This window comes from Podarcis gaigeae (assembly GCF_964106915.1).
Source record: "Podarcis gaigeae genome assembly, chromosome: 4".
Classification (NCBI taxonomy): domain Eukaryota; kingdom Metazoa; phylum Chordata; class Lepidosauria; order Squamata; family Lacertidae; genus Podarcis; species Podarcis gaigeae.
In genome coordinates, this window is record NC_139677.1 from 34,101,796 (window position 1) to 34,118,854 (window position 17,059).

The 17,059-nt window shown below is 44.4% G+C and overlaps 1 protein-coding gene across 3 annotated transcripts in view; it reads left to right on the forward strand.

The window, feature by feature from the left end:
- VWA3B (von Willebrand factor A domain containing 3B) overlaps window positions 1–17,059 on the forward strand; it is a 69,295-nt gene that overhangs the window by 32,111 nt on the left and 20,125 nt on the right. For all 3 annotated transcript variants that reach the window (XM_083734172.1, XM_083734173.1, XM_083734174.1), the window contains exons 15-22: window positions 1,002–1,184; window positions 3,976–4,103; window positions 5,283–5,467; window positions 7,013–7,105; window positions 8,299–8,341; window positions 8,440–8,596; window positions 12,027–12,145; window positions 14,238–14,288. In XM_083734172.1, the coding sequence (XP_083590298.1) occupies window positions 1,002–1,184; window positions 3,976–4,103; window positions 5,283–5,467; window positions 7,013–7,105; window positions 8,299–8,341; window positions 8,440–8,596; window positions 12,027–12,145; window positions 14,238–14,288 (959 nt within the window). The remainder of the gene's footprint in view (window positions 1–1,001; window positions 1,185–3,975; window positions 4,104–5,282; window positions 5,468–7,012; window positions 7,106–8,298; window positions 8,342–8,439; window positions 8,597–12,026; window positions 12,146–14,237; window positions 14,289–17,059) is intronic.

A 17,059-nucleotide genomic window follows, 5' to 3' on the forward strand; every position in this document is an offset into this window, starting at 1 on the left:
TGGTGAAGAACGCATGATAACAGAGGAAACATGATCTTCCAGCGCCCAGAGTAGGAGGGTCCAAAAGCTCTTTGGGTAGATGAGAAAGGAGGTTCTTGAGAAAACTGGGGCAAGGGGCTCGGGGGGGGGGTTGTAGGGAGAGAAAAACAGTTGTAGGTACTGGTTAGAGAAAGCAGCATTGATGAGGGTCTTGGAAGACAGTTGGAATGGGAGGAACAATGACATATATGAGTGGCGGGTTGATGAGGAAGGAGAATGGCTCAAGGAGCTTAGGGAGGAGCAGCTGGGGGGAGTGGAGCCACAGTGGTGGCGTGAAGGTATTGGTTATGGAAAAGCGTAGCTTTATCAAGCACAGCAAACATTAAGGAGATAGTGTGGTGGCAGGAGCTGCAGTCTCAGGCTGGAACTAGATGTTGCATGTCCTGGAGATAAAGGGACACTTTTTTACCTGGGAAGCTGTCATACCCAGTTTGGGAAACTAGCTGGGCATACTGCACAATCAATGCTGGTTCTGCCAGCCTTGTGGACCCCACAGGAGCAAGATCAACCTGAAGATTCCTTCAGTGTTTGGATTGTTGGATGAAGGTGCTCAAATAGCAAATTAGAGCCTTCTGAATGAGAACTTTGATCCCCAGGATGCCACACTCACCCAGTAGAATTTAAGCTTCCTTTGGTTTTGATGATTGCCTGTAGTTCAAAGCACTGTCTGTTATGGTATAAATCACGGAAGGCTTTAATTATTTTTATAATTAAATGATTTTAGAATGTTGTATTATTTTATTGTTGTTAGCCGCCCTGAGCCTGGCTTCGGCTGGGCAGGGCAGGATATTAATTATTATTATTATTATTATTATTATTATTATTATTATTATTATTATTATTATTATTTCTATCACTTCCTCAATAAGATATAATCTGAAGCCAGTTGATTTGTTATGCAGTGCATATTGGTTAATATCTCTGTGTCAATACATTTAATTTCTCTCCCTCTCTCTTTTTAGCCCCCCGATAGAATTCTAGACCAGCTCCAGCTTCACCGGAACATTCCAATTCACACTATTTCCTTTAACTGTGATGATACCGGAGCGAATAAATTTTTAAATGAATTGGCCAGTGAGACAGGTGGACGGTTTCATTACTATCATATTATTTTGAGAGACCCTGATGCTCCAAAACCTTCTGAGGCAAGTCTTTAGTAATAGTTAAGATGAAGACTTTAAGGTGTTTCTTTTTCATATCAAGGAGGCTGTATAATAACTTTTGATGGAATTGGTTAGTGCACAAAGTTCTTAATAGGGTCTGCATAAAACGGAAGGTTCAAAAGCATTTTTGAGAAGCAAAATGGATATACCAGAACTAAGGCCTCATCAGGAGGATCGGCTGACAGCTTATCTCTGCCAAATCTTAGCCTTTGTGGGAGAGTCCCCTGAGTCCTAATTTTCAAGGGCACTTGTGAATTCTGGTGTTTGGTGCCAGATGTTGAGGGACCCTAGAGTAAGATGTGTGAATGTCAGGGGGCTGTCAGGCGAGCCCAGGTCATCCACGGGGCAGGAAAGAACTTGAGTCACAAAATGCAATTAGCTATTTTTCACATAAAGTAACAACACAGCAGAGTTCCTTTGGCTCCTCTCATTTAGCTGGAGATGTTGCTGAAACTGACCGCTGGCCCCGCCTTTCCCCTCTAGCCTCTCACTCTGGATTCCTCCCAAGCAGATGGAGACTGAGGCAATGGGGTGGGCTCCTTCTCTGGGCCTGTCTGGTCCATTGCTCAGTATCATGCAGGACTCTCCGTGAGCGGGGTGCCGGGAGGGGGAGCCAGCAGGACTGGGACTGTCCTGTCGCTGGGTAGCGGGGTAACCTCTGACTTTGCTCCATCTAAGTCTGTGCTCACACTGAGATCCTCAGCCTCCTGTCCTGGAAGGGCCTCTTTCTCCTGATCCCCCTTGATTGCTCATACCTCCTGCTTCTAGCACCTCCCAGCTCGTTCCTTCCTCAGTCTGCTCCCCAGTGTCCCACCACCACCATCCTGGGTCTAAGCCTGTTTCTTCCATGTCCTCCCTGGAGGGTTCTTCGGTGGGCAGTGCCCACCACTCTTCCTCATCCAGCCAGTCCCTGTTGGTGAGCCGATGTCAGTGTGCCCATCTCTTTGCCATGATCACCACCAGCGATCTCCTTTTGGGCCCAGTCTGCACATCCCTTACCCAGGAGGAAAGATCAAAGCAAGTGGAGGCCTCTGTTGCCTTTCTCATTGTTCTTGCCATTGCTTGAAGGAAGCAGATGAACAGGAAGCAACAGCAAGGAGGATGAGTGCCCAAGGGTTTTGGGGTTAAGACTTGGCAGATGTGTCTCTGTTGCTTACTGGGAGGCGGAGAGCTGAGGTGGCGGGAAGGTCAGTGCAGTGCAAATGCACTGGCAGAACCAATATGGTATCTTACCCCTCTCACTTCTGGTAAGCACTTGCTGGGTTTCCTACCTGATGAGCTGTTAGCAGTGATCTCTTTGCTGGGGTGTGGGCTTTGACAGGTGTCTGATGATGCTCATCCTTGCTGTTAACTCAGTGTAATATCCTGTGCAGCTGTACTGAATGAAAGGAGAAGTAGCCTTGTCACTGGAAGGATAAATAGCCTGGCTGAAGGGCGTGTGCATGTGTTGATTTTAATAAGCTCCAGTACATCTACAAAGAACAAAGTTGTATATATGCTAAAATTGGCTGCTGTCTAAGTCGGGTGTGTGTGTGTCTTGTCTTAGGCAGTGAGCACAGCTTAAACTCTCAAAGCAAGTCTTTTTTTTTTTTTTGCTGTGGGGGCTGTGAAACAGGGATTTCCACCCTTTGTTTTATGCTATTTCCATTTCATACCCCTCCACGCTGGTAAGAGGAGGAAGGTTGCTGGAATGGCAGGTTCATGCTTTTACTTCACCTTTGGGAAGTGCATTAGTCATGAAATGGGGAAAAAAATAAGAAATGGATGTGTTATCAGAGTGTGGGGGATTATATATCAGAAAGATGAATGACAAATAATTCAATAATAATTCTTAGGGTGCAGTAATGGGATTCTAGATTTGCAGCAGAATGTATCGCCATGATCATCCATCATAGTTACGTTATTACATCAGTAGCTATAGTAAAGGATGAAGCTGAATTAACTTTCAAGCATGAGGTTTTTTTCCTGCAGGATATATATTTTTATGTATAATCTTAACTGGATTAGAAAATTGGCTGGTTTTCTACCTCTACCCTTAACCAGAGGAAGTAGGCTTTCCCTTAGTGTCTCATTCTCTGGTTGTATCCTGGCTAGATTACTGTAATGCATTATGTGGGGGCTGCCTTTCAAAAATGGTTCAGAAACTCCAGTTAGTACAGAATGCAGAGGCAAGAATGGTTTGTAGGAGACCAACAATCGAAGCGTATTACACCTGTTCTGCACGGCTTACAGCGGCTGCCTATTTGTTTCTGGCACAGTTTATAAATTGCTGGCTTTGTCCTTTAACCCCACAATGGTTTGGAACCTTGTTACCTGAAGGACTGCCTTATGAAGCTGTCTGAATTCTCTCTTACCTGCCATTAAGAGAGACTAGGCTGAGTGATTCAGAGATGGGCCTTTTCTGTACTGGCCCCATATCAATTAAAGATTGCCCATGAAGTGCCTGTAACCCTCCTCCCCCATGACTGCTAAAAGGACCCTCAATATGTTTTTATTTTCATCTGTGTTTAATTATTCTTATCAATTAATGTGCCTTTCTGTGGTTTTAGTATTAATTTTAAAGAGGTTTATTTGTAGGCTTAAATTGCTATTTTAAATTACTGTTTCATATGTTTTATCATTGGTTTTGCAAACCACCTTGTCCTGAAAGATGGGATATGGCTCTTTTAATAAATAAAACTCCCCACCCCCCCTGGTATTATTATGTAGGTTTGGTATCTGGTTTAGAACTGGTTCGTAATTAATTTCAGTCACCGTTTTCTCGTTTTGGCAGTGTGAGGATATATATCTACTAAAGAAAGAGATTGAAAGAGGAGAAAAAGAACTGAAGACAATACATACCTTTTACACTGACAACGTATTGATGGATTTGTTTAATGGAGCAAAAGACCGTCAGGATAAGTATGTCTATATCGGGAGGGAAATATGAACAGGAAAATAAAGTGCTCATCTTCACAACACTGAGGTGGGGATGGGGAACCTGTGACCCTCCAAATATTCTTGGACTCTAGCTCCCATCAGCAGCAGCCTGCCTGGCCAACATTCAGGGACAATGGGAATTGTTGTCTAACAATATCTGGAGGGCTACCATTTCCTCATCGTTACATTAAGAAATCCATTTCAGTAGGTAATATAATGTGTTCCCCTTTATATGCTGGTAAATTTCACTCCTCTCATCACAAGGATGATTCTCTGCCAAAGGATCAAGCCAAAAGCTGCTCCTCCTTTTGTGTCTGTGAGCCACCACAGCTGTGCTAAATGTGGCTTCAGTGGTGGTAGGCAAATGCCTGATCTTGTTGAACCAATCAGAGAGGTCCATGTTGCCACAAGTGGAGAACCCAAAGCCAAAGAATAAAAGAGGCTTCTACAAATGTGATGATCCCCTGCATCATCCTTTACTTTGTCGTGGAGAAGTGTTTCATCCACATACATGGATGTTATTTTGAACACCAGTAAGGTTGCATGCGGATTGCTCCAAGACTGATTGCACACGGAGAAACAGATCTTGGAAAGAATGCTCTTAGGAGCTCATAGCAGAGTCAGATTCCTTGGATTCCAAATGGAAATATGTGTGGTTGCTGATCTTATGCTTTCTCTTAAGCTTTACTTTAGGTGCTGCTTGGTTGTCCAAGACCTAGAATTCTATGCCAGTTTTTGAGCATCAAGTGCTGGTTCATTTGTGGCACACCAAGATGCAGAAACACGGTGTGGTATTCAGTGCTAGTCCTACTCAGAGTAAGCCTTTTGAAGTTAAGAGACACCACTAACAGATTCATTGTTTTCAACAGGCATACTCTGACTAGGACCTGGTTCAGAGTTCCCCAAAGTTGGGTTTCCAGCTGTCTTTGGACTACAGTTCCCATCATCCCTGACCACTGGTCCTGCTAGCTAGGGATGATGGGAGTTGTAGTCCCAAAACAGCTGGAGACCCAAGTTTGGGGAAATCCCCAACCTAGCTGAATACAATATGTGTGTTTATTTCAGGCTTCTCACTTCTCAGAGCGGTTTCTCCCAAATATGTGGGTGTGTATGTGTGTGCTTGCTTCGGCGCAGGTAGTGACTTGCCTGTTTCTTAAACAGACATCGCAGGCAGCCTTTTGCTGCATCCGCAGCAACCACACACGGTGAGGGACTGAATCCCCCATCTCCAGATAGGCCATATTGGGCCTCTGAAGAGCCTGCAACGGCTTCGCCAGAACCTGGTACAGATGGACGTCAGGGTCGCTCTGAAAGTCCAACCAGAAGGAAGAAAGCCTTATACGCAGGTAAAACAGATTGTGGAGATTCCTCAGTGAAACATGTCCCGTCTCTGACAACTTGAATATGAAACCTCTTCTTCCACATGGTTTAACACCAGATGTGTGCTAAGTGCAGTCCTCTCAAAACTACATTCGAAAGACGACTAGCATGGAGAAAGTTCCAACTGAAGTCTAAAATGGATCTCTCTCTCTCTCTCTCTCTCTGTGTGTGTGTGTGCGCGCGCACACACACCAGAACTCTCTCTTATTATTTATTTTCCAGTCTGCCTCATTACTGTGGTCCCTTCACCAAAAAGAAATACAATTGTGCTTCAAAAATGACACTAATATTTAAAATGACACTAATAATATTGAGGTGGTTCGCTGTTTTCTGTATCAGATTGCAGTGGGAAATCCTGCCGATTTGTGAGCAGCTTTGAGGATACAGCGGTGCCAGTGCTATTTTTCTGGAAAAAGAGGTGCCAGATCTCACCATGAACACTGGCGCCTACCTGAGAGGTGCTGAAAATGGGTTCTGTTGAGTTTCGGCTGGAAAAAAATCAATCCTGAACGGTGGGATCTGTCCCCATTGATCCTTCCAATGGTTCTTTTGCCAACCCTCCCTTTATTAACCTGCTGTGGGGCAAAAAGAGAATCCTGCTTCTAGTTGCATGTACTGTGTGGCATGTCCTGTTGGTTTGAAGGGAAAAGGAATTCCCTTTGGCCCGCGAAGAACTGACCTCAGTTCTCCAGTGTAGAAAGGGCTTCTGTGGATGTCTATGGGATGAGAGTCTGGAAAGTTTCCTGTAAGTTTATAGCATGGAGACATGAAAATCTGAAGGTACAATGCAATTTTATAATGCTCAACAGCATCCTGATTTCTGATTATCTGAAACAGCTAAAACTGGACAAAATCAGCGTCTTGAATGAATTAGCAGTGTTATTCCTTCCGATTTGCAAGGAAACAGTGCCTTTTCTTAAGTGGGAAAGTCATGCAATTTTTTGGGATAGCACCATGAATGGAGTCTTCCTGAACAGCAGAATCCTATTCATGTATACTGTACTCAGTAGTAAGTTTCCTTAAGTATTGTGGGACTTACTCTCAGGTAAGTTAACGTAGGATTGCACTCTATATCTGAACCTTTCGCATTTTGAACACATCTTTAAAAAATAGAAACTCTGGGAGAAAAATTCCTTTGACCTGTTATCTTTTTGAAAATGGCTGTATGGCCCTGTTCCCAAAAAGCTGGCTTTGCCCCCTTATCTTGGGCTGCAAAATCAAAATGTCAAAATTCCAGCACATAAACTTTAAAGTGCATATTCAAAGCTTATGAGTGTGGTCCCAACTCTGCCCAGAAGCAGCTATATCTTCAACTGAGTCACACAGTGAATGGAAAAGTATAGAGAATTAATTTTGGAGGCTGTGCATTTTGTCTGTGGGAATGTTTCCTGTGCTCAGTTTTTGCCTAAAGGGCTGGAGGCACTAAAAAGTTGTTTTGCTTTTCAGAATCTAAGCAGACTTCTGGTTTGTTATTAAGTTGCTTGTGTGTGTTTGTGAACATCTTTCTGCAGAACAAACAAGGAGCAGCATGCTTAGGACGCAACGCTATGCAGGAAAGCCTTCTGAACAAAGTCCAAATGAAAGAGGATCTCCCGAAAGAAAAAGTGAGCTGTGGCCCTTTTTATTAATGCTTAGGCCGCCATTTGTTTCTGCACGCCTTAGCCCTGTCTGTGGAATATCCAGTTAACTGAATACTGAACTGCACTCTGTTCTCCTGAGAGAACGAAACCCTCTCCTCACATCACCTAGTGGGTCCTGAGGCCACTGCAGTTATGCAGGGGGAAAGCTATACAGAAGCCATGTTTCGTTCCTCTGAGCCAGCGGTGGGGAACATTTATGGCCTGCTGGGCTAGATCTTTATCTCCACTCCTGCCCCCTGTAGACCAGCTTGGACAGGTTGGTGGGATCGCCCCCTGTCAAATCATCCAATATCCCATGAAAACCACCCTTATGGGGGAAAGCTTCTAAGAACAGGTGGGTAAGACGTCATTTTAATTGCCTCTGGAGGAGGGAAGGATTAAAGCTTAAATATTGAACTCTCTCTCTCCGTGTACAGTGGTTTTTGTTAAAACAGGGTCCTCCTGTGCTCAGTATTATTAACTTCTGTTTTCTTTTAAAGCTAGCAGTGCTGCTGCCTGCTGTGCATTTAATGTAACGTTAAATGCAGTGGCGGGCGTGCTTTCATGCTGTCAGGAAAAACAAGGACTAGAATGTTGTTGGGTGTTTCTTTGGTGTGTGCTCCTGATTTGTGTTTGGCTGCCCCTCCCTGGTGAGCCAGTCATGGCTGCAGAGAGAAGTCTGCAAGTGTCATGCCACCCTCCCAAATTCCAAAATAGCCTAACCCATTCCATCAGCTCACTGGGCCCTGGGCCTGTCACCTGGGCAGAGCAGCCAGGTTTTGGCACTGTTGGAGTGGCTGTCTCAAGAGCCTTCCAACTGTCTGCCTTTCCCATCTATTCTTTGGTCTGCCTGTGCCTCACCCTCGCCCTTCTAACTTTGGTCTCGGTTCGTTTGGGGCTTAGGCCCCCTTTGCACTGTACATTTAAGGCAGCATCATGCCACTTTAAGTCGTAGCTCTGTGAGGGGAATAGGGGGGTCTTCTAATGACTCTCAGCACCCTTGACCAACTACAGTTCCCAGGATCCTTTGGGGGAAGCCACGACTATTTAAAGTGGTATGATACTGCATTAAATGCATAGTGCAGACGGGACCTTATACTCTAGGCAACCCTGTGCTTCTGACTGTTCATCCCCCAGTACTGACACATGTGAAATGACACAATAATCTTGTTTTTAAGTGCCCGCTGCAGAGAAGACACAAGATAAAAAGATAGATAAAGAGTAAGTAGATTTGATGAACTTGTTTTTGGAGGGGGGGAGGGGTATTTTTGAATGGGTTTCAGTGTCTCATTTATTTTCTCCTTCTGTCTTTTAAAAAGCCCTTTAGATATCCCTTCCGCTAAGTGGCTGAAGACTCATGGTTTGGTTGCTAGGCGACTCACCATAATGGATGCTTTGGCCCCGACAGCTGTTCCTCGCACAACCAAATACATTCCGATTCTAGACAAACATGTTGTTTCAAGAGTATTTGATGATGTAAGTCAATTAGTTGTTTCTGGGGAAACTCCACATCAACAGTGTGACTCTGAATCAAGCAAGGATTCAGGTTGTGTTGAGTATGTTCCCATTTTGATATCTGGGACTGTTGACAGGGATAAGAGAGCGTCCAGAAATATTTCACTGTAAACTCTTTAATTGCAAGGATAGTCTATTTTCCTTCGCAATCCTATATTTCTTGCCATCCTTACCTCTTTTGTGCTGTTCCTCCTTTCTGGATCAAGTCACATGTGTGATCCCAGCCAATTGAGGATCATCTAGTCAATTGCATGATGTCAAGATGCTATGCAGCCAATCAGATGTGACTGCCTGGGGGCATATGAAGTCAGTTAGGAGAGAAGACAAACTTTTAAAGGCATTGCTGATAGTCTTATTGGGTGCTTTAGCTGGGATTCCTACATTGCAGAGGGTTGAGCTAGAATGACGCTTGGGTCCCTTCCAACTATGATTCTATGATTTGTCTAAACCTCTTTTAAAGCCATGCTGATAAAATGTGAGTTTTCAGTGTATGTACCTGAAATAAACAACAGTTTTAGGAAAGGGCTTAGTCTCTGAGAAAAGTTAATTTCTGCTTTGGATTAATGCTGTTTCTGACGCAGTGCCAATCTCCCGCAAAGTTTCACGGCCCCATTTTGAGGGCAAGGGCATGGGAGTGAAATGAATCAATGCTTCAGCTCGCATGTCTGACATCTCTGTGCTGATGGCCATCATTCTCTCCCCCGCTCCCAAAATTTCAAGGGGCATAAATACAGATGGTCATTTACCCTCTCTAGGTTCAACGTGCTGCCATCTGCCTTATTGCAGGGCAGATTTGAGGGTAAACCATACGTGGAACAAGTCTGCGCCTGCAGCTTGATGAAGGTAGAAACTGTCTCTCATGCCTTGTTACGCTGCTGTTTCTGCAAGGATATACGCTCGGTGTTTATTACCCCTGCTATGCAAAAATCTCCAAATGAATCTGAACTTCAATGTCTAAAATCCCTGGTAGAGGACAAGGATCCTGAGATCACATTAAGGGTAGCCAAATTCTGTGCGTTTGCCATAAAGCTTAGGGAACAAGCTGTGCTATCCTAATGATTAAGGCCTTAAATAATAATTTTAGGTTATATGTTAGTGACTCAGTTTTAATTTATATATTTTTTAACTGTTGCTATATCTGTAGTGTCCCTGTTATATCTAATTGCAAATTCAAATGAATCCCTATTGTGTTTTATGACTTCCTTGATATTGTATGTGGGCTGGAACTGGTCTGTGACCAAAATAATAAATTCAAGGGGCATTCTGTGGGGGGAATGGTTGCCCCCTGGCTACTAGAGATAAGCTAGGGGGAGCGCTAGTGAGTTTTGCATCTCCACCAGTGAAGTTCACCTCTGCCCTCACACCCTCACAATTCTACAGTTTCTCACAAACCTTTTTGTAGTCAACACCCCCCTCCCCTGTTGTTGTTGTTGTTCCCTTTTCCCAGTCCAGGATTCCTTTAATTGCATTTCCTCCTTTTTTTACCAATAGGTGGCAGTGTACTAACACCTTGTTTTTCAAATACTGACTCTGGGTAACAGATCACTTAGGTTGCACGCGAAGCCACTGGCACGCCAACATTTTGCGCTTGGTGAGCCAGCCTGGAAAAGAGACTGAGCTCTGTGGGATCCCTGAATTCTTGAGGCTTCATTGTGGTTTCTAAAGTGCTTTGAAGAACAACCACCTTAGCAGCGCTTAGCTTATTTCTTTAGTTGTTATTTAGCTAAAGTTGTTAATGTTGTTTTATTGATTATAAACGCCGTATTGATTTTGCTGTAATTGTGATGTTCAGCTTATTTTTAAGTTCCTTTTTTGTTATTAGTGTTTTGTAGATTATAATAGCTTTTACTGATGATTGGTTAATTGATTTGTGCGATTTATGCTGCATTTGTGACGTTCTATTAGGTTTGTTGTTGTTGTTTAGTCGTTAGTTGTGTCTGACTCTTCGTGACCCCATGGACCAGAGCACGCCAGGCACTCCTGTCTTCCACTGCCTCCTGCAGTTTGGTCAAACTCATGCTGGCAGCTTCGACAACACTGTCCAACCATCTTGTCCTCTGTCGTCCCCTTCTCCTTGTGCCCTCCATCCTTCCCAACATCAGGGTCTTTTCCAGGGAGTCTTCTCTCTGTGCAAATGGTTAAACGGCAGGGACTTAAGTGCCTTCCATTTGGTTAGCTTTATTCTTTATTTGGGCACCACATTCATCTAGTGGCGTTCTGCCACTCACAGAAATCTAGTAGATATGGCACAAAGGGAATGTGGAGGGAAGAGGAAAAATAAGCACACAGAGACACCGGTTGAGACATAATAGTTACAACGAGCTTGTAGAGTGAATTCCTGCTTTAATTTTGCTGTGGTATGTTAATGTATAAACCCAGCAGTACACAGAGGTTAGCCCACTGTTATTGTATGAATCACAGCGACACCTGGCAGCATTTTGGTAGTATTTTAGATTTCCCATGAGGTCTTCTGTAGGTGGCCTCCTCTGTGTGCCCTCACCATCTGAATGTGAGGTGAGTCAAATGCTGTCCCCAGAGAGAATCATAGAGTTGTAGAGTTGGAAGGAATCCTGAGAATCACCTAGTCCAGGGGTCTGCAACCTTTAAGACAAAAAGAGCCACTTGGACCCATTTCCGAAGAAGAAAAAAAACTGGGAGCCGCAAAACCATTGCGACATTTAAAACAAATATATCTCCAGAGCCGCGATCTGACAGCGGGTGGGAAGGTGACGTCGGGACAGTGCGTGACTAACGCACGCACCGCCCCCATGCGACATCACAGCCAGTACAGCGCCCGTCACAGTGGGGAGTGTCAGGGCGCACAATGCGCCTCCTCCCCTCGCTAGTATCCGCCCCGGAGCCGCGGCAAAGGTGTAAAAGAGCCACATGCGGCTCCGGAGCCGCGGGTTGCAGACCCCTGACCTAGTCCAACCTTCTGCAGTGCAGGAATATGCAGCTGTCCTTTTTGGGGATCGAACTTCCAGCCTTGGCGTTATCAGCACCACGCTGTAACCAGCTGAGCTATCCAGGCTGAGGTCTGCTTGGTGCCTACTTTGTTTTCATGTCAGCCCTTGCGAAAGGCTTCTTTACTGTTTAAAGCTGCTTGGATTTTACTGTTTTATTTCTTGTTGGCTTATAGTTATTTTTAGCTAAATTGTAATTTGTTAACTGCCTTTTTCTATTGTAATCCCCCGCCCTGCCCCCTGGAAGCGTACCTATAATTGCTAGGTAAACAATCACATGTGCTGGGGATTTGTGGGCTAGTAACATTCAAAGCTTTGTTTTTGTTTCCTACTTAGCCTAGTTAGACTCAATACATTCTATGGCTGTGCATGCTTCAGAATTTGACAGTGACAAGTTTCAAAGGCCTGATCCTGTGTTTCTGCGGCAGGTTCTCCCCTTTGCCCATGTGAGCAACAATAAGAAATATGTCACGCTAATCAATCCTCAAGCAGTGGATCTTGATGCTTATAAGAAGAAGTTGCAAGAAGCAATCAAAGTGTATGAAAGGCAAGTCTACTCTTGTGCACACAAAATATTTTTATTAATTGACATTTTCAAGACTAGGACATAAATAAATGTAATATGCAAGATACATTTGGCCATTAATATTTATTAATACTCCATTAGTTATTCATAGAGTTGATTTTAGGCATTTGGAAATAATGCATTTATCTTCCTCAAAGTTTTTAACTTGCTTTTCAAGACAGAAATGTGTTTTCTGCTCCTCTCTAAGATTGGTTGGCATTTTTGGGGGAAGACAACTGTACGATTTGAATTCTTCAACTGTAAAATAGCATTATATATTTGAAACAGTTACTGTTTTCCCTATGGGACTTCTCCAAGCTGGAATATCAAGAGGACAAATTTCAATATGGAGCTGTTTGCAAATGACCAAGCAATAACTCTAAATGTCTCTCACAGCAGCTGTTCAGGCTTGTCTATTACGCCACGAATGGTACATTATATTTCTGCAAATTGAATTTGCAGGGGTTGAAGCGCAAGTTTCTGAATCGCGATAGGTCGAACTTTTATTTGATGCATGCCAAATTGTCCAATTTGTCTTTGCACGGAAAAGCTTTAATGAAGAAGGACGCATGACATTAACTCATCCTCCTCAATAAATAACCCAAGCGCTATTAGCATGAAATTTAGTCGAAGCAAAAAATGGCAGTAACAATAATGCCATACCTTCCAGAAAGAAGGAGAATATTTCCTGCTGGGCGGTGAATGACACCCCACCCCACCCCACCCCCGAAACAAAGAGATCTTAAAACTACAGTGAATTATTGTTTGGAATAATCACAGGCATAAGAAAAGGAGCAGATGGCAAACAGAAAGCAACATGTGCCCTTCAGAAATAAATATCCCAACGCTGTCAGATTTTATGCCTGTGAATAAATTAGGGAATCTGAGTATGTGACACAAAAATTATCCTGGAATGCTTCATTATACCCTGGAATGCACAAATGCCCTTGGCATGCTGTCGTAGCTCTGGTCCCTGACTGCCAACAGGATGCACCTGTGGTTCAGAGAGAGACGGGGTTAGTTCAGGACTGCTGCCAAATTCCTTCTGGGGAAGCTGTGCTGCACCTGAGGACTCTTCACCAGACCCGTTTCATGGGAACAGACCTCCCAGAAGCTGCCATTCTGCAGGTCCTCTTGGTATCCTTTTTTTACCACAGGGATGGAGAACATCTGCTGCCTCCCAGATGGTGTTGGACTCCACTCCCATCAGCCAACAGCCAGGAATTGTGGGAGTTGTAGTTCAACAGCGTATGGAAGGGCCACAGGTTCTGCACCCCTGCTTTACCGAAACCGTTGAATGATTTGATTTGTTGGTTTACCTTCAAGGTGGCACTTAATTGTTTCAGCAGGCCTTCAGTAGAAAACCACCACATATCCTGTTAGTGGAGTAGTAGCTTGTTACCAGACTGATAAAATCGAAAGGAAAAGCCATGGCTCAGTAGGAGAGTATATGCATTGCAAGTTCAGTTCCCGGTTTGTCCAGTTAAATGGCCAAGTAGGAGATGATGGGAAAGACCACTGTCTGAGACCCTGGAAAGCCACCCACTGCAGTTCAGCTCCTTGGGGGTCAATTGTCCCACTAGAACGATGTGCAATGCAGATTCCAGCCCCCTCCACCCCCATGCATGAGTAGAAGCACCTTCAGATTACATAGGGCATCTGTAGACCAAGCCATTGTGTGTTATATGTGAAGCCGGCATCATTCCTGACTAACTAATGTTTTATCAGCTGTGTGGCTTGTTTATATTACTCTGTGCTGGATGGAACTCCCAATGGAACAGCATTGTGCAGGCTACAATGGGAATTCACCTGCATTCTTCCACGTCCCTGGTTGTGTCACATTGTTACTGTGAAAAGCAATGTTTTCCTGATGCCTTTGTTTTCAGAGGATAATTTTGAATTTCATAGTTGGCCGATGAGGGCAGCTTGACACTTCTTTTTTAAGGCCTCTCAGAGTACAAATTTGCCACAGGTCTCCCTCCCCTATTTTAAAAAGAATGGAGCGTTCTGTTTTATTTAATCTCGTTAAGTGCACTTACTGCGCTCTGAGAAACTGTTGTGTTTTCATTAACAGGCGACTTGATCAGCTTATTTGGAGAGCGTTACCCCAGGAGGAAAAAGACAAGTAAGATGCTGCCTTCTTGCTTTACAGCTCAAGATTTTTTTTTGATTTTTTTTTTAAGTATAGATGGAATGGGAGCCACTGTTTCATGTCTCCGTTGGAAGTGCACCTTGAGTTTTAGGCATTTTATTTGATGCTTTTTAAAATCATCTCTATAGTGCAGGAGGGAGGCTTTTCTGTTGAGGGCCACAGTCCCTTAGGGAAAGTCTGTCAGGGGCCATATGCCAGTGATGGGTGGGGCTGGAGGTAAAAGTGGGTGGGGCACCCTCTTTTCTTTCTGTTTGACCTTTCTCTCTCTCTCTCTGTTTTCTGTCATCTCCTTTTGACTTATCTCCCCACCTTGCTATCTTCATGAAACTTCACTGAGGGTCACAGGTTGCCCCCCCCCCCACCTGGACTCTAGTGGTTCCAAGATTCATAAGGGGTTGCCAGACCCTCCAAATGCCCCTATTTTCAAGGGAATGTCCCAGATTTACAGAAGCCGTCCCACTTTCTGATTTGATCCTGGAAAGTCCTGCTTTTCCTTGGGACATCCCTCTTTTCATCAGAGAAATGTTGGAGAAATGAAAGCAGGGAAGGTTTTTTTTTTTTAAAAAATGTTTAATGTTTTGTTATGTTTTTATGTACGTTGGAAGCCACCCACAGTGTCTAGGGCTACCCAGTCAGATGGGTGGGGTGTTATTCTTATGGAATAGGATGTCCCTATTCTCACTGGAGAAATGTTGGAGGGTATTGGTTGTGGCTAATAGAAAACGATGTCATATTTTTCATGTATGCAAAGCATCACTTGATGTTGCATTTCCTAGTGGGTGAGGATGCCTCTCTCATGACTGGGCACATAAGAAGTGTATCCAGCCTGTACCAATAGCCTAATATGTTTAATTCTGCAAAGTTCTAGCCTAATTCGCATGAATTAATTAACACAGGTTTAGTCCGTGCTTACGTAATGAATTCTGTCAGTTGCCCATTCATAGTTGATTTGTTGGAGCAAGTGGAACCCTATTGGGCCCTTCAGTCACCTGACCCTTGCTGAGTTGGTAGCTGTGGTACTTCTTTTTCTCACAGTTTTTTGAGAGCAGGTCTGCCACTCCTTCCTTCAGCAACCTGCCATGGCAAGGCTCTAGCTGCTATATGAGAACCCTGGAGCCATTACAGGCAGGCTGTTATACACTGGAGGTGTTTTGCTCCCCAGTGCAACCTAGCTACAGCCCCTGCACCAAGCTCAAGGGTACCCCACATAGACTGCATGATGGTAATCCAAAATTTGAGGATATCAATGCATGGACAACTGTGCTCACACTATTCTGGTCCAGGAATGGCTGTAGCTGTCTTACCAGCCGAAGTTGGTAAAAGGAACTCCTAGCCACTGAGGACACCTTAGCCTCTGGTGACAGAGCTGAATCATGGAGCAGTCCCAGACTGCACTCCTGTTCCTTCAAGGAGAGTTCGACCCCATCCAGGGAAGCCAACTTACCTACTTCCCAGACCCAGGAAACACTCACCCACAGAGCCCTGTCTTGCCAGAAGTCAGTCTCAGTTTATTAGTCCTCATCCAACCCTACGAGAGCCAGTGTGGTGTAGTGGTTAAGAGTGATAGACTCGTAATCTGGGGAACCGGGTTCGCGTCTCCGCTCCTCCACATGCAGCTGCTGGGTGACCTTGGGCTAGTCACACTTCTCTGAAGTCTCTCAGCCTCACTCACCTCACAGAGTGTTTGTGGTGGGGGAGGAAGGGAAAGGAGAATGTTAGCCGCTTTGAGACTCCCTAGGGTAGTGATAAAGCGGGGTATCAAATTCAAACCTCCTCCTCCTCCTCTTCTTCTTCTTCTATGTATGGTTTTCTCATAGTACCACAGTATGATCAAAATAAAAATAAGTCCCACCTTACTTGATGGGAAAAGAAGGTCTGCTTAGCCCAGCATTCTGCTTCATGAAGCAGTCACCCTTTTTATTCTGGCAGTTTGCAAACAGGACATGAAGGGAAGTGCCTTTCTTTGTCCCCAGCAGCTGGCATGCAAATGTATACTGTACTTATGTAGGTACTGTTATTTTTGCTTACATCATGGAACTCAGGGCAGTTCTCAAGCGACCTCCCATCCAAGCACTGACCAGGCCCAGACCTGTTTAGCTTTAGCAGGGTAGTAGTCTTAAGTGCTTTCAGATTGTACCCTGGGAGGTTCCATTTACCTGTCATAGCTAAGAGCCTCTTGTTGACCTCTATGAATTTGCCGTCATTTTTCATCGTGGGGGCTCCATGCTTTTAACAACAGCATAAAACAGCCAAGTTCAATAGTTGCAACTTTCCCCGTCACCATACTTTCCAAGCCGGGAAGCCTCCAGAAGTCAAAGCGAAGTTGTCTAGAGGAGACTGCTGCTTGTTCTTCCTTAGTGGCATAGGAGAGCCAGGGGGGAAAATCATACCTGGCAACCAATATACTCCCTTGGTTTCAGATAGTACATGGGTAGACAAGTCTATAAACCCCAGGACGCAAATTTTCACACCCCTCTAGCGACTATGGTGGCTCATTGACCAGAAGTAATGTATTTTGCATTAACTCAGGAAGTGTATACTCGATTCTGACCAAACTTAATCCTCCTTATGTCTATTGTAAACTCTTCAACTGGTTGATCATGACACCCACAACATACCTAGATGTCAGGGATTGGACTGAAGAGGAATGGTGGGGACCACCCCCCGAACCTTCCCGAGAAGAGGAGGACAGTATAGATTTAAAACAGTGGTTTGCAGAAGGTCATAGCTGCAGAGGGGATAAA